General features: G+C 38.2%; 1 protein-coding gene across 3 annotated transcripts in view; it reads left to right on the top strand.

Annotated features, from left to right (window-relative positions):
* The window catches only part of PDE5A (phosphodiesterase 5A), a 140,234-nt gene that overhangs the window by 6,263 nt on the left and 114,083 nt on the right, over positions 1 to 19,888 (top strand). For all 3 annotated transcript variants that reach the window (XM_024731995.1, XM_024731997.1, XM_024731996.1), the window contains exon 2: positions 12,715 to 13,303. In XM_024731995.1, coding sequence (XP_024587763.1) covers positions 12,715 to 13,303 — 589 coding nt within the window. The remainder of the gene's footprint in view (positions 1 to 12,714; positions 13,304 to 19,888) is intronic.

The raw sequence follows: 19,888 nt of genomic DNA, 5'->3' as shown, positions 1-19,888 counted from the left end.
ATGTGGGATCTTTCCGGACCGGGGCACGAACCCGTGTCCCCTGCATCGGCAGGCGGACTCTCAACCACTGCGTCACCAGGGAAGCCCAAGAAAGACATTCTTATTGATCCCCAGTATCTTAGTTAAAAAGCTTTTGGTCACAAGTGACAAAAACTCAACTTGAACTCGTACATAATTAACTCACATGATTGACGTTCCTGGAGATTGGTTTGGGTGTGAAATAATCTTGTCAACATTCTTTTTGTCTGTATGTCTATCTAGTCAATCTGTCTTCTTTCCTTCCTTTCTCCCTTTCTCCATCTGTCCTTTTGGCCCTATGCTGCATTGGCTTTATTCTCCGGTAGACTTTCTTCGTGAGCTGGAAAAGTTTCTTCTTGGCAAGTTTATGTGGGTCTTAAATTTCTCATGTGTGAAAAGTACCTTCTTATCCATATCAGCCCTCTCAAAATTATTTGGCCTTGCTTGCATCACTTGCCTGCTCTGGGCCAGTCATTGTGTTGGGAAGAATAGGGTTGTCTCACTGTTGGGGCAGGTAACGCATAGTGTTATATGTCAGTGGGGGGGCGGGGGAGGGGAATTCCCCAAAGAAAGTGATGTGAGTGCATCCAGAAGTTCCAGATATCTGCCATACCTAGTATTGACTTTCTCTCATTTTAATGTGAGTTAAATGAGGAATTCTTAAGAGTAGGTATAATTTAATCATAGCATCTATGCAACTGTAATACCAAAATAAATGTATAAGTTAATTATGAATAAAATGATAAAACTCTAGCCAAATGCAAATTGACAACATTCATACTTGTAGAGTGAATGTGGCCCTGATTGGGATGCAGGGGGGTCTGGTAAGGTCAGCTTGCCTTTGCTACAGTTGCCTTGTGATGATTCATTTCTCCCACTGGGTCTCTCATAACAATCATGCAACTTTTAGTCCTATAGCACAATACACCAGCTTTTGGTTTTTATTTGGCTTGAAAGTACATTTACATATTAAATCTACCTCTTTTCTTTTCTCTTTATCCCAGAACCATTGGGCGGCAGTGTGATTGTAAATACAAATATAAACTTGACTGCTAAAATTGCAGGATAGTATTTGATTATAAGGTGGTCATCCCAGTAATTTAAAGTATACATCTTTTACTCTTTTTCTTTGGTTTTAATTGTCATTAGTGTGAAAACGCAAAATTGAAGCATTTCCATAGACAAACTACAGATCTTCAAAACATAATTGCTCTGGACTCTCAGGGCTTCTCATACCGCATATTGGGCCATGCCAATCTAGTCCAATCTTTCCCATCTCTAAGCTGCTAAACAAATCGGTTTACATATTTACAGCATAGATTTTGGTTATTAGGTTTTCTTTCAGATGCAAGTAAGTTTTCCTTTAAGGAACATTTTCCATACATGTGATTGTGAATGCATGGAAAATTACAAAACATTTCTCTTCCAACTCTTGGTCAAATTTGAATGTAAAACCATGTGAAGCAGTTCTGCATTTTATTTATATTTGGTCCCAGTAAGCTTCTCAGATGTTTTCATAGCTGGAGAAAACTTGGGAACATTAAATAACTTTAGACAGCATTTGTTTCTAATCCATGCCAGAAGCAAGGGAACTACTCACTGTAACATCAGAGTAGAGATTATTGGAGGAATCACTTGGAGGTGTCCCAGATAGCCCCTGTTTCATTTGATACACTGTTATAGTAGGTTAATCTTTTATTCTCCTAAACTGTTGCTTTCTTTCTTTTTTTTTTTTAAATTGAAGTATAGTTGATTTACAATGTTGTGTTAGTTTCAGGTTTACAGCAAAGTGATTAATCTTTTTCATATTCTTTTCCATTATAGTAAACCATTGCTTCTTAAAGGGGATGCTGTTTGGCTTTGGTAGTGATACTTTTTGTTGTTGTGAGAAACTGTTCAGCGTATTGCAGGATGTTTAACATCCCTGGGCCCCAGACACTACATTTCAGGAGCACCTGATTATTGTGACACACACTTCCAAATGCCCCCAAAAGCTGGCACCACAACTTGGTTGGGAGCCACTGTTCTGAACTCTTTAAAATTTACTTCAATTTATGGTGGTTAAGGGCCCCAGATAGGACAGATTTAAGCTTCAACCCCAGAACTACCTCTTTCTTAAAAGTATGACCTTTAGGTACTTTATTTGCTTTCTCTGTGAAATGGGAATAATAGCATTTACTTCTAGGGTTCTTAAGAAATTTAAAGGAATTAATACATATTTCCTTATCTTTTATAGAGTGATTTTCAGTAGTTTACTATTTATTTTACCTTGAGAATCATCAGTACCTTAATTATAATTGCAAACTTTGAGAGTCATCCCCTTATTCTGATAAGTGGGGATTAGAACAACAGAAAAGGGATTTAATAGACTTTGTGTCCTTCTCATTTTTTAGAAGAATTTTTGTTAATGGTTTAAACAGAACCTTTTGTGGATTGTGTAAGGTACTGGAAAGGGAATTGGAATGGGAGTCCAGACCTCCCGACTGTGTCCCAAGCTTTGTGACTGGCCCAGGTTAATAAATCTTGGCTTTAAAATGGGAGGTAGGAGGGGATGAGAAATCAAGGCAGAGAAATTCATAAATGAGTTTAAAAATCTCTTTCAGCTCTAAGCATTCTTGATTCTCACCAGAGGAGCAGAGTATCAACTTCTTAGATTGAATAGTTTCCTTTAAGTATTTTCCAAGTATGAGTGGTGGATCTAGGTCAAATTTTACAAACAACGCAGCTAGAACTGTGTAAAATAAGGATCCAAGAGCAGGCGAGATATCTAACATTATATTTTATGTGAGTTATTTTTATGTTTTTCCTACAGATAAAGCACATTTCCATATAAATTATCAACCATCCCTTTTTAGACAGGAAACTAACACATTCTTTGTAATTCTGGTTTTAGTGGTTAATTCATATGAATGATGAAAAAAGCACTGGAGATAAAGAGAAAGGGGTGAAGTTTTAATAGGAGACTTAAAAAACACGACCATGCATTGTGTTTTGTGGGTCATTCAGGGCTTGCAACTTTTTCCTCTGTTTTGTTTGAGGCACTCTGTAAATCTCCCCAAATGTTACTGTTCCTGGGTAACCTCCTTGAGACCCAGGCATCAACCTACTTACAGAATTCCCCCAAGTAAGCCCCCTTGAGTAGGAACTAAAATGGATCGGCTTTAATCCCCAGATCTCTTGTAGCAGAGTGTTGAAGCATTGTTTTATCAAGTATTAAAATCATTCTCCAGTTTAGAATTATGGTTATTATGAAATATTGCTATGGTTTTTATTATAGATAATTAGTTGTATATCACATTTGTTGTCAAACAGTTTTATTGTATCTGTGATATTTTGAAAAAATTGTCCCCCAAATTCTATAACTTATTTTTAAAAATTAAGTTCTGAGTAGTAATAGAAAGTGATTTTTCTCAACTACATGTTCAGCTCTTAATCTTTATGTGTTATTCAGAAAATTTGTTATATGTAAGTGTGGTTATTGGTCTAGGGAGTCTATGTTTTTTCAATTCTAATTTGAGAAAATACCAACATTAAAACAATTTTTTTTTTGCACAAGTGTTTCTATAGAGAAATTAGTGCTTTTAAACTAGGAGCTTAAAAAGAAATAATGGCTAACATCATTATTCTGTAGAAACCCATGAATAAATTCTTTTTATTTTTACAAAAAAATTAATTGCTTTTGAAAATATATTCCAGTTAATGTTCGATTAACTTGGGAATTCCCTGGTGGCCCAGTGTTTAGAACTCAGTGCTTTCACTGCCAAGGACCCAGGTTCAATCCCCAGTCTAGGAACTAAGATCTTGCAGTCCCTGTGGCACGGCCAAAAAAACAATGTTCAATTAACTTAAAAACAGTAACTATCACATATTAAACACTGTGTACCAGACTCTATGCTATCACTGTATAGGCATGATTTCCCTTAATTTTCTTAAGAAGCCTGTGAGGGTTAATGCCATTATCTCCATCTTACAGAGAGAGTAAATAATGCACCTGAGGTCTTATCTTAGAAGCAGCTCTGGAGTTGAAGCCTAAGTCTGTCCCACCTAGGGCCCTTACCCACCATTTTCTACTGAAGTTCAGTATCACTGTTAATGGAAGCAATGCAAAGACTCGTGGATTTAATGTCATGAGGAATTTAACTCAGGAAGAGGCTAAAGACCCTGGTCTAAAGACCCCAAATGTCTGACAATGGAAATGTCGAGCTCAGCCTTTTCCTGCAGCAGCTGCTAGGACCTGGCCGCCTGGCCTTTTGAGTGCATGCACTCATTTAGTTTCGTAGTGTGCTCTACCCACATTGAAGCACTGTCTTGGAGAATGCAGTGCTGTTAGTGCTATAAAGAAGCCTCATGAAATCAAAATGCGTTCAATGTTATTCCTCGTGACACTGACTTTTATATTAAATCATCATTGCATGGACAGTTTGAGCTGCAAGAGTCTTCAGTAAAGTAGAATATTAAGACAGTAAACTTCTGATTGGATTCATTGTTTTAAAAGAGTTGAGATTTAAAATCCAAGTCACATTTATGGTAAACTCATGACAAGTTTTTATCTTGGCTTTATTTCCTGGTGTCTAATTAATATCAATCTTTTGGGTTCGTTACTTGCTCAGTATGGGAAAGGGTTCCTTAGTGAGCGCTGAGCAGCAGCTGTGATACCCACAAGTTGAAACCACAGATGGTTTTCACGTGAGTGTTACCTGAGAGCAATAACTCCCAGCATTGATTCTGGTACCCTCCAGGGTTTCTCTAGTTATTTTAAGACATATTGTAAAAGTTTAAAAACAAAACTAAATTGAATTTACCCATTTTAAAAAGATATATAATACATCTCATTTTTGAGGTAAGCAATTTTTTGTGTAATAAAATATGGAAGGAAATAAATGACTGGAGGATAATAAAACAGATTTTGGTGAGGAGAGAAGGAATGATTTGGATGGGATGTTAAACATCAGGATCTTGTCATCGATTATAAATTCTCAGCATTAATTTTTATTGTATTTCCCTTGGCTGTGGCTTTATTTCAAGGGTCCAGGGCCTATTGTTTTTCATTAACAGCCTTGTAAAAGTTAAATCAACTCAAAAGACTTCAAGAGGGCCACTCTGCTTGTGATTGCAGGACAGTTAACAAGGACTTGCTTATACATGAAAGCAGAGTCTCTAAGTTATTAGCGCTTGGAGCAGAGGGTAAAATACCTTTGTGGAACTTGCATGCATTTCATTCTTTCTGCTCACATAGCTAGGATGTAACTTATGGGGAGTTATGGTGTAACTCTTCTATTTAGGGGGAGAACTTAGTGGGATTCTATAATAAATGACAATCTGCAGTATCTGCTTTGGACAAGGACTTTGAATGCTCAGGATGCATGTAGCCAGCCGATTTCCAAATGCTATTAGACCCACTCGGCCTGTGGACCCATACCACCTGGAACACGACCTCTTTCCCCCTCACTTCCTCTGATTCTCTTGGCTGAACTTTATGAGGAAATGAACAGCCATTGCTCTTTACCCCAGCCCTACGTCTCCATTGGAATGAGTACTAAGGGTCTAGGAGATAGCAACATCTTAAAAATATGGAAGAGATTTTGAAATGCTTCCACATGCATTTTCTTTTCCTTTTTTAAAAATTTTATTTATCTATTTATTTATTTTTGGCTGTGTTGGGTCTTCGTTGCTGCTCGTGGGCTTTTCTCTAGTTGCGTCGAGCAGGGGCTACTCTTCATTGCGGTGTGCGGGCTTCCCATTGCGGTGGCTTCTCTTGTTGCGGAGCACAGGCTCTAGGCACGTGGGGTTTGGTAGTTGTGGCACACAGGCTCAGTAGTTGTGGCTTGCAGGCTCTAGAGCACAGGCTCAGTAGTTGTGGCGCACGTGCTTAGTTGCTCCGTGGCATGTGGGATCTTCCTGGACCAGGGCTCAAATCCTTGTCCCCTGCATTGGCAGGTGGACTCTTAACCACTGCACCACCAGGGAAGCCCCACATGCATTTTATAACTTGTCTCAGACATGTGAGTGAAGCAGTAAGAAGTCTTTCCCCTGTTTGAAAATGGGGAAGCTGAGGGGCAAAAGGAGATGACCGGAGTTGACCAAACTAATAATCATCACCTACTGGCCTATTGATAACATAAGAAGTTGTGGGAGTCTTCATGACCTGTTCATACAGCTGACCATTTTTATAATGAAGGACTTGTACTCTGGAGAAAATGGCCTCCAGCGAAGTTGTGATTGGTTCAGCCTCACATCTGTGTATTCTTATAGTTGGAACTAGAGTTGTTTCCTGATGGCCAGTTTGGTATTCTTGACTTTATACTGTGCTGAAGACAGTCAGCACCTTGCACTTCATGAAGAAGGTAGAACAGGCAGTATTTCCCGTATTATGTAGAGGATGAAATTGAAACTCAGAAGAAGAAAATTGTTTGCCACTGGTCACAAATCTCATTGGCAGCAAATGCTAGAATAATGATTGGAATCTTGGATTTATGGCTGAAAAACACAACTTCTCGGGGTGCTTTGTAAGTCCCAAGAATTTTTAGCAATTAGTCAACCTCCGTTTTATAAGTAGATTGCAGTTTGTTTTTTTCTCTGTTAAATATATGGTATGGTTTGGACAGTAAAATGAAAAGGCTTGATTTAAGGAAGAACTTTATGCCACAAATTATTAATCCAAGAGCTTTCAAAAGGTTCTGTTATCAAGCACAGGATCACAATGTGGTGCACAGGATCCTTTGTGCTCTTTAAATGTTAAAATTAGTATTAGTGGTTTAATAGCCTGGAGCTCATTAGTATGCTCCACAGAACCTACCTTTTCTTTGTTGTCTATGTGCCAGTAATTTCAGTTGGGAAAAACAGAATATCGAACGACTAGCGTGGCCAGCTAAAATACAGGACACCCCGTACAATTTGAATTTTAGATTCTACTTATATTAAAAAATTATTCATTGTTTATCTGAAACTCAGTTTTAACTGGGTATCCAGTATTTTTATTTGCTAAATCTAGCAGCCCTGAGAATTACCCTTCTCTTGAACACATTTATTATACATTCTTTCCAGTGCATCATTTTAGGTTTATAAACCATGACTTGTTTTCAGAGAAACATAGGCATTGGATTCAGTTAGATTTTTTCAGGACACAATCCTTAAGAACATTTGTTCTCTGAGTCCCTTGGGGCAGTGTTTTTACCTCAGTGGTTTAGTGTGCCATCCTTTTACGATCTGGATGGAAAGAATTAAGTTAGAGAATGTGTACTATAAGTGATTTTATTCTCTCTATTCCTTGTGTGTTTAAATTTGATTTTTGATTCTTTCAGATGCAGCTAGACATTATGAAGTGTCTTCATGACAAACATTGGTGTTCTGGGAACTTTTATAGTCTTACAGGCTGTAAGACTGGGAATAGGAGACCTAGATTTGATTCCTGATTTTGCTGCCAGCTAGCAGAATGTATGTGGTTCAGCCATTTAATTTAGCTGCATAATTGAGAAAGTAGGATTGTTAGTGCCTGCCTCACCAGGTTGAAATAAAATGGTGCTTTTTTTCCTTTCAGTATCACTAATGTAAATACTTTTCAAAATCTCATAGACTCAAGGAAGAGAAAGAAGGGAAAATAGAGATCCTGTCTCAGGCCATAGAGGTGATTTGCTCCAGTCAGAGCTACCAGCCAGGTTTCTTGAATCTCATCTGGTATATTTACCCTCATATTTGACATGTTCATCTCTCCATCTTTCTTCATTCACATGCAGTTACGTATAACTTCATATGACAGCGAATACAGTACGTGTATAAATTAACTTCTGGACACAATATAAGCCTCAGTTTAGGGAGGAGAGGTCTGGGCTTGCTCACTCCTGTATCCCTGGTGCCCAGCCTAGTTAGTGCTAGTTAGTGACACTCTCAAGGACCTTCATGAGAATAATCCATTCTAGAGAAAAAAGACACTTAAAAGTGAATCCAGTTAAAAGCGAAAAATATCACTGAAAAGGTTTTGATTGGAACTTTATCTTGAAAAATGGAACCACAGGTAATGAAAGTAAATTTACCTTATTTTGGACTTAGTAAAATTTAGATTATAATGAAAACTCCAAGCTAATTTGTAAAATACACAATTTTCTGGCAAGACTATGCCATAAACCAATATCTTTACTTCTTATTTGACATTTGTAGCAGAATCATAGAGTCTTTTTCCCCAAATACAGGTTTTTAAAATTAATATTTGAAGATGTCATCAGTTCTTCCAGCAGCCCTTCTTAATCTAGAATGCAGTTATTTGAATAGAATTCTCTTTTCAGGTATTTGTTATGTCATGATCCTTGCTGTTTTTTAATTTTTTGATTCTTAACAGTTTTTTTATTGAGCTTAACCCTTAATTATCAGTGGCTTTATGTAATATTAGAATAGTTCTCCAACATCACTTTGGTTTACTTCTAGAAATTCTGTATCTTACATAAGAGTTTAAATTTCAGTCTGCAGGTGATTTGTATTTGCAGAGATTGAAGTATTAAAAAACAAACAGGGCTTCCCTGGTGGCGCAGTGATTGAGAGTCTGCCTGCTAATGCAGGGGACGTGGGTTCGTGCCCCGGTCCGTGAAGATCCCACATGCCGCGGAGCGGCTGGGCCCGTGAGCCATGGCCGCTGAGCCTGTGCGTCTGGAGAGACCACAGCAGTGAGAGGCCCGCGTACCGCAAAAAAAAAAAAAAAAAAAAAAAAAAAGAAAAGAAAAAATTTAGTTTTTGGGAGTTTTTTGGCCCCCGTCCCGCAAAAAAAAAAAAAAAAAAAATCAACAGGAAATGATAGATATTAGTCTTAGGAAGGACGGCCCACTTCGTACAGCCACATAGGTCATGCACTGCAAAACGTCAAGGGATGCCTGAAGGGAGAGAGGTGTGAGAGATGATTTAATTTTATTTACGGTTGGTTTATAAGTGATTGTTTTGATGTTATGATAACATATGTTTTCCATACACAGGGATATATCTACAGGGACTCAGATAATCAATAATGTGGTCATGAGAAAACCCTTTCCCCCATGACTGGTGATTAATAAAAATGGTTGATTGAATCACTGAATATACCAGATCTACTGTTCCTGTGTCATTTAATACTGAGTTAATCTCTCCAAGAGAATATCTAGAAATACAACACTTGTAAGACTATTAAATATAATAATACAAAACACCTAACGAAGAATTTTTGGACACTGGCTCTGTTTAAGACATATATTAGGCCCTACAGGATATATGAGGGTAAATTAGCCATGGTCAGTTATGAGGCTTACATCCAAGGAGTGATGAACATTAATAGCTAAAACACAATGTTGATTTTCTGTAACAAACATATCAGCATTCACATTTTCAAAAGACTGTTGTCCCCTTTAATGCAGGTGATTTAGGAGTCGTCATTTATTCATTCACTTCACTCAAATATTTATCAAGGACTCAGTATGTGACAGGCGCTTTCTAAGTACAGGAATGCAGTCGTTAAGAAGACAGACAAGTATGAAATTTACATCTCATCAGAGGAGGCAATAAACCAACAGATTAATAAACCAGAAGAATAGATGATAGTAAGAATTCAGATAGCATGGGGGGAGAACATAACGTGTCGGCACCACCTGAGGTGGAGTGATCAGGGAAGACCTGTCTGCACGGGAGGTGAGGAAGCTGTGATCAACCAGGTGCAGGTGAGGAGAGCTTTCCAGACTGGGAGCAGTCTGACGTGCTTAAGGAACGTCAGGGAGGCATGGGTGAGAGGGACTATGGTAAGGGATTGAAAGAGTTTGAATTTTATTCTCAATTCAGTGAGAAGCCAAGTAGGGTAGTTAAGATGTTAAGGTTTACTTTGTTCGAAGATGACTCTGGCTACTGTGTGGAGAGTGGATTGAAGGGAGGTTAGTATAATATCAGAGAGACCAGTTAAGGGGCAGTGGCCGCAGTCCGAGGTGAGAGATTATGGGGTTTGGACCAGGGAAGTGGTACAAGAGATAGAAATGAGCAGATTGGACTATAGGGTTTTAGAAGTCAAGGTGACAGGACTTGGCTGCTGGATTAAAAGAGAGAGTTGAAGGAAACAGAAATCCAGAATAATTCCTAGATGTTTGGTTGAATAACTAGGGAGATGATGGTGCTACTTACTAATACGAAGAAACCTGGCAGGGAGTGAGGCTGGTGCAAGATGAAGGATGGGGCATTAGGAATTCTGATTTCACCATGTTAAGTTGTCTGTTTAGACATTCACATGGAGCTGTCAAGTAGGTGGTTGGATTAAAAAGTTGATCACCATTTTCCAATGAGAAGGTAAGAAATAAGAGGAGGCTGTGTTTCAGGTTTGTAACTGAAGTAGTTAAAATGCCTCTTTTTATATTGATTTGAGAATTTAAGTTGCATGTACATATTTTTAAATAACATGATATGTTAATTTAAATGTATCACTTTTTTCCTGTCTTACATTTTACAAAACAGTTTATTCAAATGCTTCCTGTACATTTTTCACATGCATGTCTGACATCAGTGTCTTTGGCACTACTACTGTGATTTTGGAGGTTATGTAAGCATTTCCCAAAGTATGTTCCCCTCATTTCTATCGAAGTTTTTGAGATACAGCATTATTTTAATATCAATATATGTTCTCATCACTGGAAGTTTTGTCTCAAGCCATGGCATGCATTTATAAAACATTAGGCAATTATATTTTAAACGACTCTGTGCTAGAGGTATACACCGGAGATGTGTACAATATACTTACTGCATTGCTTTTTTAAAAACTTTTGTTTATTATTATTTTGGCTGTGGTGCATGGCATGCAGGATCTTAGTTCCCCGACCAGGGATCAAACCCGTGCCCCTGGCAGTGGGGACGCAGAGTCTTGACCACTGGACCACCAGGGAAGTCCCTACATAGGTTTTTAAAGAGAGCTTTAAAAAATTTATAACTATATCTAACACTTGGAATTATGAGGTAATCCTGATAATATCTGTGTCATCTCTTTTTGACCCATTTCATTCTAGACCGGTGCCATTTCTGGATAATATATATTTACCAAACAATAGAGTGTTGTTCAAACTAAAATAATTAAGGGAACATTCTATAAGTGAAAGACTTAGTAGAGACTCTGAAAAAAGGCTAACTCTTCTTTCCCCCTTCTGGATCTTCTTTTTTCACTTAATAAATTGTTGTGATTATCCATATCAGTATCCATGACCATTTTTAAATCTTTGTCTAGTGTTACATTTATAAATGTGCCATGATGTGTTTTCCAGGCTTCTGTTTGTGGTATTAGGTTTCTTCTCATCTTTGCTGTAACAAACAGTACCACAGTAAATAAATACCCTGGTACTTCCTTTGCCACATGTGTAAAATCTGGGGAACAAAGGATAAATGCATTTTAAAACTTGTTAGATATTGCCTACTGGCCCTCTGAAGAGGTGTTATCAATTTCTACTGCATCCAAAAGGATGAGAGAGTGTCTGTATCCCTACACTGTCCAAAATAGTACACTGTCAGACTCGTTTATCCCAGCTCTTTGGTGAAAATAATCAGTAAGTCATTGTAGAGTGGAGATTGCATTGCTCTTATAGGCCAGTTCTTTTAAATATCCTCAGTGGTAGCAAGTTTTTGTCTTTTGAAAGTAAATTTGAGTTTTGGAAAAAGTCAAGTCTAATGCATAAGCTATATATGAAGTTAGCCATTACTCTAGGTTTTTTGCGGTTTTATTTGCTTGTTTTGAGAGGAAGGCTCAGTGAAAAAGAAGATGTAACTTTCAGATAAAACTAATATTCTTATATGGCTTATGAAATTTTTTAGAAGTTAGTTTCAAAAGAAGAGTTTCAAAAATGTCTAAAGTAATGGCACCATCAGTTGGCATAAGATTACAGCTGCCCAAGAGGAATTATTTCAGTTGAACAACAATCATTTGGATATATATGATCCGGTATATTTGTTTTAAAAAATCACCCGCTGTGAAGGCTTTATCTCAGACAGGTTTCTTCATGGGATGGCACATTCACAACATAAATAATTTAAGTTTTCTCGGGCTGAATTTTTTATACTAGTTATGCTTACTTTTTTGTTTTCCTCCTTTATACGAGGAATAGATAATCTAGAAGAAGAGATCATTTTTACCATTATCTGAACAAACATTATCAGGATGATATTAATGAAAATCTACAATCTTTTTACTACATACCTGATCAAATTGTTTATATTTTTCATTTTCCTTTCTAAATCTAAAGTATATATAGCAATATAGATAACAATTATCTAAAATTAAGGATATTAGCTAGCCAAATTCAGATAAATTTTTAAAAATATTTAACTTCGGAACAAGACGTGCATTTTAAATAGCAAATTAATTTCCATATCTATGTTTTCCTAAGACTATTGTTAAATTTAGTGTCTTTTACTTGAATACAAATTGATTTTGAGAGGAATAGACTTGACACTTGATGTGTGGTAAATCAGATATCTGAAAATACATGTATATAGGAGTCAGGCTTTATCAAAGTGTTCATTGAAGTAACTGTCCTCTACAGATTTTCAGAATAAAACTGTCTTAAATAAACCATCTTGTTTTTATTTTCTGTGACAGATTGAACCATTACTGCCTCAGTTTACCATGAGAGGATTTTTAGAAGCTTTCGGGGGTAGCAATATTTAAGGAGGGGTGTTCTTCCTTAAGTATTTACTGTGTCTACATGTTCTTTTCTGCAGAGAAATGGTCAATGCATGGTTTGCTGAGAGAGTTCACACCATCCCTGTGTGCAAGGAAGGCATCAGAGGCCCCGTGGAGTCTTGCTCTTTACCCTCGGAGCAGAGTCCCCGTGCAGAGAGCAGTGTCCCTGGAACACCAACCAGGAAGATCTCTGCCTCCGAATTTGATCGACCTCTTAGACCCATCGTTGTCAAGGATTCTGAGGGAACTGTGAGCTTCCTCTCTGACTCAGAAAAGAAGGAACAGATGCCTCTAAACCCGCCACGGTTTGATAATGATGAAGGGGACCAGTGCTCGAGACTCTTGGAATTAGTGAAAGATATTTCTAGCCACTTGGATGTCACAGCCTTATGTCACAAAATTTTCTTGCATATCCATGGCCTCATCTCCGCTGACCGCTATTCCCTGTTCCTCGTCTGTGAGGACAGCGCCAACGACAAGTTTCTTATTAGCCGCCTCTTTGACGTTGCAGAAGGTTCAACACTGGAAGAAGCTTCAAATAATTGTATCCGCTTAGAGTGGAATAAAGGCATCGTGGGACACGTGGCAGCTCTTGGTGAGCCCTTGAACATCAAAGATGCATATGAGGTAAATAAACTGTTGGAACAGAGGCGGGGTGAGGGGTGGAACACAGTTGGGGCATTGGACAACTACTGTGAATCGTGGGGATATTTGACACTGAGATGTAATAATGTGTGTACTTATTTAAAATGGGAATATATGGCAAGAACTTTCCCATCTTTTAAATGTCAGAGTTTCTTCGCTAATGTCTGGGTCAAGGATAGAGGCCCGAGAGAATTCTTGTCCTGTTTTTCTCCTTAATGATAATTTAACATAGGTCATCTCATAGTTGTATTCTTTCATCTTTTTACCTGATCACCCTACATATCCCCTATCTATGTTATCTCCATGTGAACTTCTGAGAATTTACTAATATTCTAAAATGATAGTTCCAAAAGCCATCAGAAAACCAAATCCATAGTCTTTTTAAATTCATTCATTCAGTTAATCATATTCATTCCTTTGAACTCCCATTGACAGCAAAGTCTGATTTTCTTTCTTTCCACTCTTTCATTTGTTTTATTAAACAAATAAATTTACGGATAGCTTCAAAAAATGGAAATTTTTGCCCTACAGTATTTCGATGGAAAGATTTGATATTTATTCCACTTTTACTTCAGTTATGGACTTAAAGATTACACTATATGATTCTTGAAATTTCCCAGTTAAAATTAATCTTTTATTACTAGAAATAGAGGTTTTAAACAAAGCATCTTAATTGAATGATACTTACTATGTTTATGAATTATGTTCTAGCTACTTATCACGTGGTACACTATGAAGTTTCCATAGTAATACTAGCTTGAGGCTCCTCTGTGTAATTTGAGGGGTCACAGATGTTTTAGTCACCCCTGTATTCCTGATGCCTAAGACAGTGCCTGGAACATAGATAAGTCTTAATAAATAGTGATTGGGAGAAAATTATAGTAGATGAGATAAATAAGTAGAATGGAAAGCAGGTCATAATAGATCCAGGGAAAATGTGTTAGGTTCAGGGAAGCAGGAGATCACATATAATTGGGGAGACGGAGAGAGTTTTCTTTGAGGAAGCAGTGATTGATGTGGACCCTGGAAGATGGGTGAGATTGGAGTAGATTGAGTTGTGTGCATAGTGAGATCCAGATGTAAAGAGAAGTTTGCAGAAGAGACAGGAAGTTGGACCATGTGGTGCTCGTATGGAAATGTGTGGGTGATAGTATAGATGTTGAGGAGCTGCTGGAGATTACTGGGGTCTTGAATGCCAAGCTGAGGAGTATATGTTTGATTCAGAGCTATGAGGAATAACTGAAGATGGTTTGAAAGGGGAACCGGCATGATTCAGACTGTGATTTATTTTATTTTTATTTTTTTGCGGTACACGGGCCTCTCACTGTTGTGGCCTCTCCCGTTGCGGAGCACAGGCTCCGGACGTGCAGGCTCAGCGGCCATGGCTCGCGGGCCCAGCTGCTCCGCGGCATGTGGGATCCTCCCAGACCGGGGCACGAACCCGTGTCCCCTGCAACGGCAGGCGGACTCTCAACCACTGTGCCACCAGGGAAGCCCCAGACTGTGATTTAGAAAGATGAATAATATGGTGGTCATAAAAGGAATTGGGGAAAAATACTGGAAACTGGGAGGATAGGTTATTTTAATAGTCTGAGGAAGTAAGGACCTGAACCAGGGCACTGGCCTTCAGGACCAAAAGGAGGGAATGGATTAACGATGAAGAAGCTGAATCTGCTAGACTTGGCTGGCAGCTAACAGGAGATGGAAGTGAGGAGAAGAGAGGAGTTGGAGAAGACTCGGGTTTTGAAGTTGGTTGAATAAATAATGGTAACTGGTGGGGAATACTGAGGGCAGGGATCTGGGGAGAGATGTGATAGTTCGGATAGATTAGATCCTGAGATAGGTGTCAGAATCCACTCTATACCAGCAGTCTTTTCCATTTTGATTCTTCACGGAGCTATCTCCATGACCTCTTTGAGCTCTGTGAGTAACATCACACCATGGCAAACTCCAAGAGGGGTATTAAGGACACAGCTGCAGAATCGCTGCCAAGTTTGCAGAATTCCCTTCCTGTCTTAGGTGACAGCTGGGTTTCCGCTTTTCAATGGCACTATAGTCCCAAGTACAGTAGGACCATAAATATGCTTCAGCTTTGCTGAGAAAGCCTCCATTTGTCTGCGTGATCCTAAGTTTCTCCAGCCCTGAGGATTTCTTCATTTATATACAATTTATTTAATCTGTTTACCATCTTTAGAGTTTTGATGGTGTAGTTTTTGCCTTGCAGTTAGTAATAATTTAATTCTTGTACTGCCATCTGAAATAGGCCCAGTGTCCTTGATTTGCAGTGACCCCACGGTGAAGCCTCTTAGCCTGTGGATTTCTCCTGTTGCTGCTTCACCCTTGACACCCTTGATCTGTGTTTAATAGAGGCCTTGCAGAAGTTATTCCTGTCCCAGGAATTTCATTAGAAGTTGTGGGATTGATCTGTGACATAATTTACATTGGTATTAACAGTGGAAGTCAGTTGGCTAGTGGCTAATTCATTACTTAGCTCACTCATAGCTTGAATAGTCAAAATACTGTCTCATAGCCTTTTGTGAAAATAATCAGAATATCAAAGTATATTCTGTGTTTTCTGAGTCCTACTTCTTTAAATATGTGTCTGTAAAAATGACACATTTCTTTAGCTTATGTGACCATAGAACACTTAAAAGTTATGATGTAGCAGTAGAAAACCAAGAAGTGGCCACGAAATAAGAGTAGTGCTCAGATTGAAGCTCAGAGTGAAATAATAGTCTCCTAGATAGATTAATTGTAAGAAATGGTCAACATTTGATTCACTTTTTAAAACTTTGTAACAGAATGATATAAACTTGGAGATTCAGCTGTTTTATTACTAATAAAATAACACATCCATATTTTAAAATATAAGACAAGATCAACACCGTAGACCAGTGAGTCTCAATTAGATCACAAATACCAGTGATGTTCAGTCACACATCATCTCCTCCTTCCTCAGCCCATCCTTCACACAACTTCCTTGAATATGGCAGAGCATTTCATAATAATAAAATATTAACACATAATAATCAGAGCAACTGTATAAATGTGTTGGCATTGTCCTCATATATAAAAACTAGATATCATCCAGTATCTAGATTGGATTGTGTATTAGTCAGTGTTCTTCAGAGAAACAGAGCCAGTGGGATAAATAGAGATAAATAAGAAGTGATGTACTCTAGGAATTAGCCACTTGGATATGGAGGCCTAGAAGTTCCACAGTCTGCCTGCCATCTGCACGCTGGAGAATCAGGAAAGTTGATGGTGGAATTCAGAGTCTGAAGGCCTAAGAATGAGGGGGGCCAAGAGTATAACTCTGGTCTGTGTCTGAGGCCAAAAGCTTTAGAACCAGGAGCTCTGATGGACAGCAGGAGGGCAAGAGAAGATGGATATCTTAGAGAGCAAATTTGTCCTTCCTCTGCCTTTTTTGTTCTATTCAGGTACTCAAGGGATTGGCTGATGCCCACTGGCATTGATGAAGATCTTCTTTACTCATTCTACTGATTCAAATGTTCATCTCTTCTGGAGACATCCTCACAGGCACACCTGGAAGTAATGTTTTATCAGCTATTTGGGTATCCCTTAGCCTAGTCAAGTTGACACATAAAATTAACCATCACAGATTGCCTGAACCCCTGGTTCCACGTCTTATGGAAGCCTTAAGACTCCGCAAGATTTCCTATGTCAGATTTCTATTGTCTACACAGCCCTCTTTTTCCTAAGTCAACTGGAATGCAAAACCTGGGCTCTTCTCCTGTTTCCATGGGACAGCCTCTCCATGGATACTATGATTGCTAGGGAGAAAACTTGGAGGATCTTAGGGAAGGGTCACATTGTCACTCATGTGGCCTTCACCGTGGAGCCGCTACTCCTCCCACTCGCACTTCATTCCTTCCTTTTCAGTCCTTTTCCAGGTAAATAAATCTTCACCATCTCTCATCCTGCAGGTCTCACTTGCTGCTCAAGTGAATTTCTGGTGAATAAAATTATTTCCAAAATGAATTTCAGAGGAAAGAGATAACAATAGCAACTGTTCTAATTTTGATAAATTCTTTAGTTTTGATAAATTATTAAATTTGATAATTTTGTCATGGTGTAATTGTGCCCCAGGGAACACAGTTTGGGAACTGCTATATCTTTGTTCAATGTTCTAATAATCTCTAGGTATTCCACTTTGTGGAAGAAAACCAGTGCATATAATTTGGCAAGTCTACTGTATTATTTCCTTTTTGTTTCCTGTTATTCTTATACCATTTCAAGCTTAAAGAAAAGTTGCAAGACCAGCATCAGAAACTTGTGTATACGCTTTACCCAGATTCTCCAATCGTTTATATTTTGCCCCATTTGCTTTATTCTTTTCCTATATATAATACATATAAGTAATATATGCAGATTATTTTTTTCTGAACCATTTGGAGACATTTTTACTAAATATTTCAGTGTATAGTTTATAACAAGAATATTCTCTTACACAACTGTGATACATTTATCAAAATCTGGAAATTTTATGATACTGTACTATTATCAAACATTCCATAGTCAAATTTGGTCAGTTGTTCCATGAATGTCCTTTATAGTTATTCTTTTCACTCTGATCAAGGCTGTAATTCAGGATTGCATATTGCACATACTTGTCCTATCTCCTTGGTCTCCATTAAATCTGGAATAGTTTCTCAGTGTTTCTTTATCTTTCTTTACATGTAATTTGGAAGAATACAGGCCAGTTATCTTGTAGAATGTTTTTCTTGAATTGATTCAAGTCAGGCAGTTTTGGCAGGAATACGACAGATGTTGATCTTGAGACCCAGTTTGGTTTTACAAACAGCAATCAATTCTTTACTTCTCCTACACCAGCTGGGGTGTCCTACAATCCAGCTCAATTCTGACACTAGCTCCTGGAGTTCATGCAGACCCCACAGGTTAAGGACTCAGTCCCACAGTGCCGTCCCCACTTCAGATACCAGCCCTAAATAGGATACCCAGGCTAGCCACACTTATGTCTGGCTGACTACAAATTCCAGGGCTCCCTGCTCCGGTTTAATAATGTCCTAAAATGACTCAGAACTCAGGAAAGCACTAAAGCACTACTTAAAATTACAGTTTTATTATAGAGGATGCAATTCAGAAATAGCCAAATAGAAGAGGTGCATAGGGCAAGGAGCAAGGCAGGCGGGGGACACAAAACTTCCATGACCTCTCGGCGGGGGCCGGGGAAGGGAGAGGTGCACCACCATCCCAGCACACAGTTATCTCCACCAACCCAAAAGTTCCCTCAGATCTGATGGCACGGTTGATTAAATCATGGCCACTGGTGATTGGACTCAAGCTTCAGCCCCCTCTCTCCTATCCAGAAGTCAGTGGTGGGGCTGAAAGTTCTAATCCTCTAATCACTTGGCAGCCAGCCCCCATCCTGAAGCTATTTGAGGCCATCTCCCCCGCCCCCCCACACCCCCGTGGGTCTTCTCATTAGCATGAACTCAGGTATGGTTGTAAGGGGCTTGTTATGAATATAAAAAGAATCTCCTATCACTCAGGAAATGCCAAGGGTTTGAGGAGCTCTATGCTAGACCAATATATTTTTTATTATACCACAGACCTTCTTAGCATATGTTACCAGGTAGCATATGATGTTACTCTACCCCAGTATTAATGATGTTAAATTTGATAACTTGGTTAAAGCGGTATCCACTAGGTTTTTTCACTATAAAGTTATAATTTTCCCATTGTAATTAAGTATCTTAAGAGGAGATATTTTGATATTGTGTAGATATTCTATTTCTCATCAGTACCTTTACCAGTTTTGTCATCCACTGATTTTCCAACTTCATAATACCTTATATATATATTAGTCGGCATTCCAATGTAAAGAAGAGCTTTGCCTTCTTTATTCATTCATTATTTATTTATTTCTATCATTATGGACATTTTTATTTTGTTTAATGAGTTATGCTCTGTTACTATCTTAATTTATTCAAATTCTCAGATTATATCAGATTTACCGGCTCCTATGTCTTTTTGATATGTCCCCATCACTCTTGGCATTTTCTTGCTTTCTAGGGGAGCTGAAAGTTTTAACTGCTTAACAAGATGTTCCAGACTCATCTTTTTCCCTGCCCTAGCCCTATGATCATTCTTTTTCCCAAGGAGCCCTGGTTCCTTTCAGTGGAGGGGATGGTATTTAGAAACCAGGATCTAGGCAGTAGGTGTGCTCACTGCTACTAGTTTATCAGCAGACAGAGCTAGGAAAAAAATATATACACAGACACTTATATTTTATTTATTCCTATATGTAACTACTCACTATATGATAAACAATGAATTCTTACCTCCAACTTCAATCTAACACCTCAAGGTATATTTTTTCTTCCTCTTTTCTTAATATATATAATATAATATTATATATATTATATATGTAATAGATATATGTTCTTTCTCAGATTCTTTTCTCTTATAGGTTATTAGAAAATATTGAATATAGTTCCCTGTGCTACACAGCAGGTCCTTGTTGATTATCTGTTTTATATATAGTAATGTGTATATGTTAATCCCAAACTCCTAATTTATTAC

This window comes from Neophocaena asiaeorientalis, unplaced genomic scaffold, assembly GCF_003031525.2.
Source record: "Neophocaena asiaeorientalis asiaeorientalis breed wild unplaced genomic scaffold, Neophocaena_asiaeorientalis_V1.1 scaffold88, whole genome shotgun sequence".
In the NCBI taxonomy this organism is placed as follows: Eukaryota; Metazoa; Chordata; class Mammalia; order Artiodactyla; family Phocoenidae; genus Neophocaena; species Neophocaena asiaeorientalis.
This window is presented reverse-complemented; position numbering and strand designations above follow the sequence as displayed.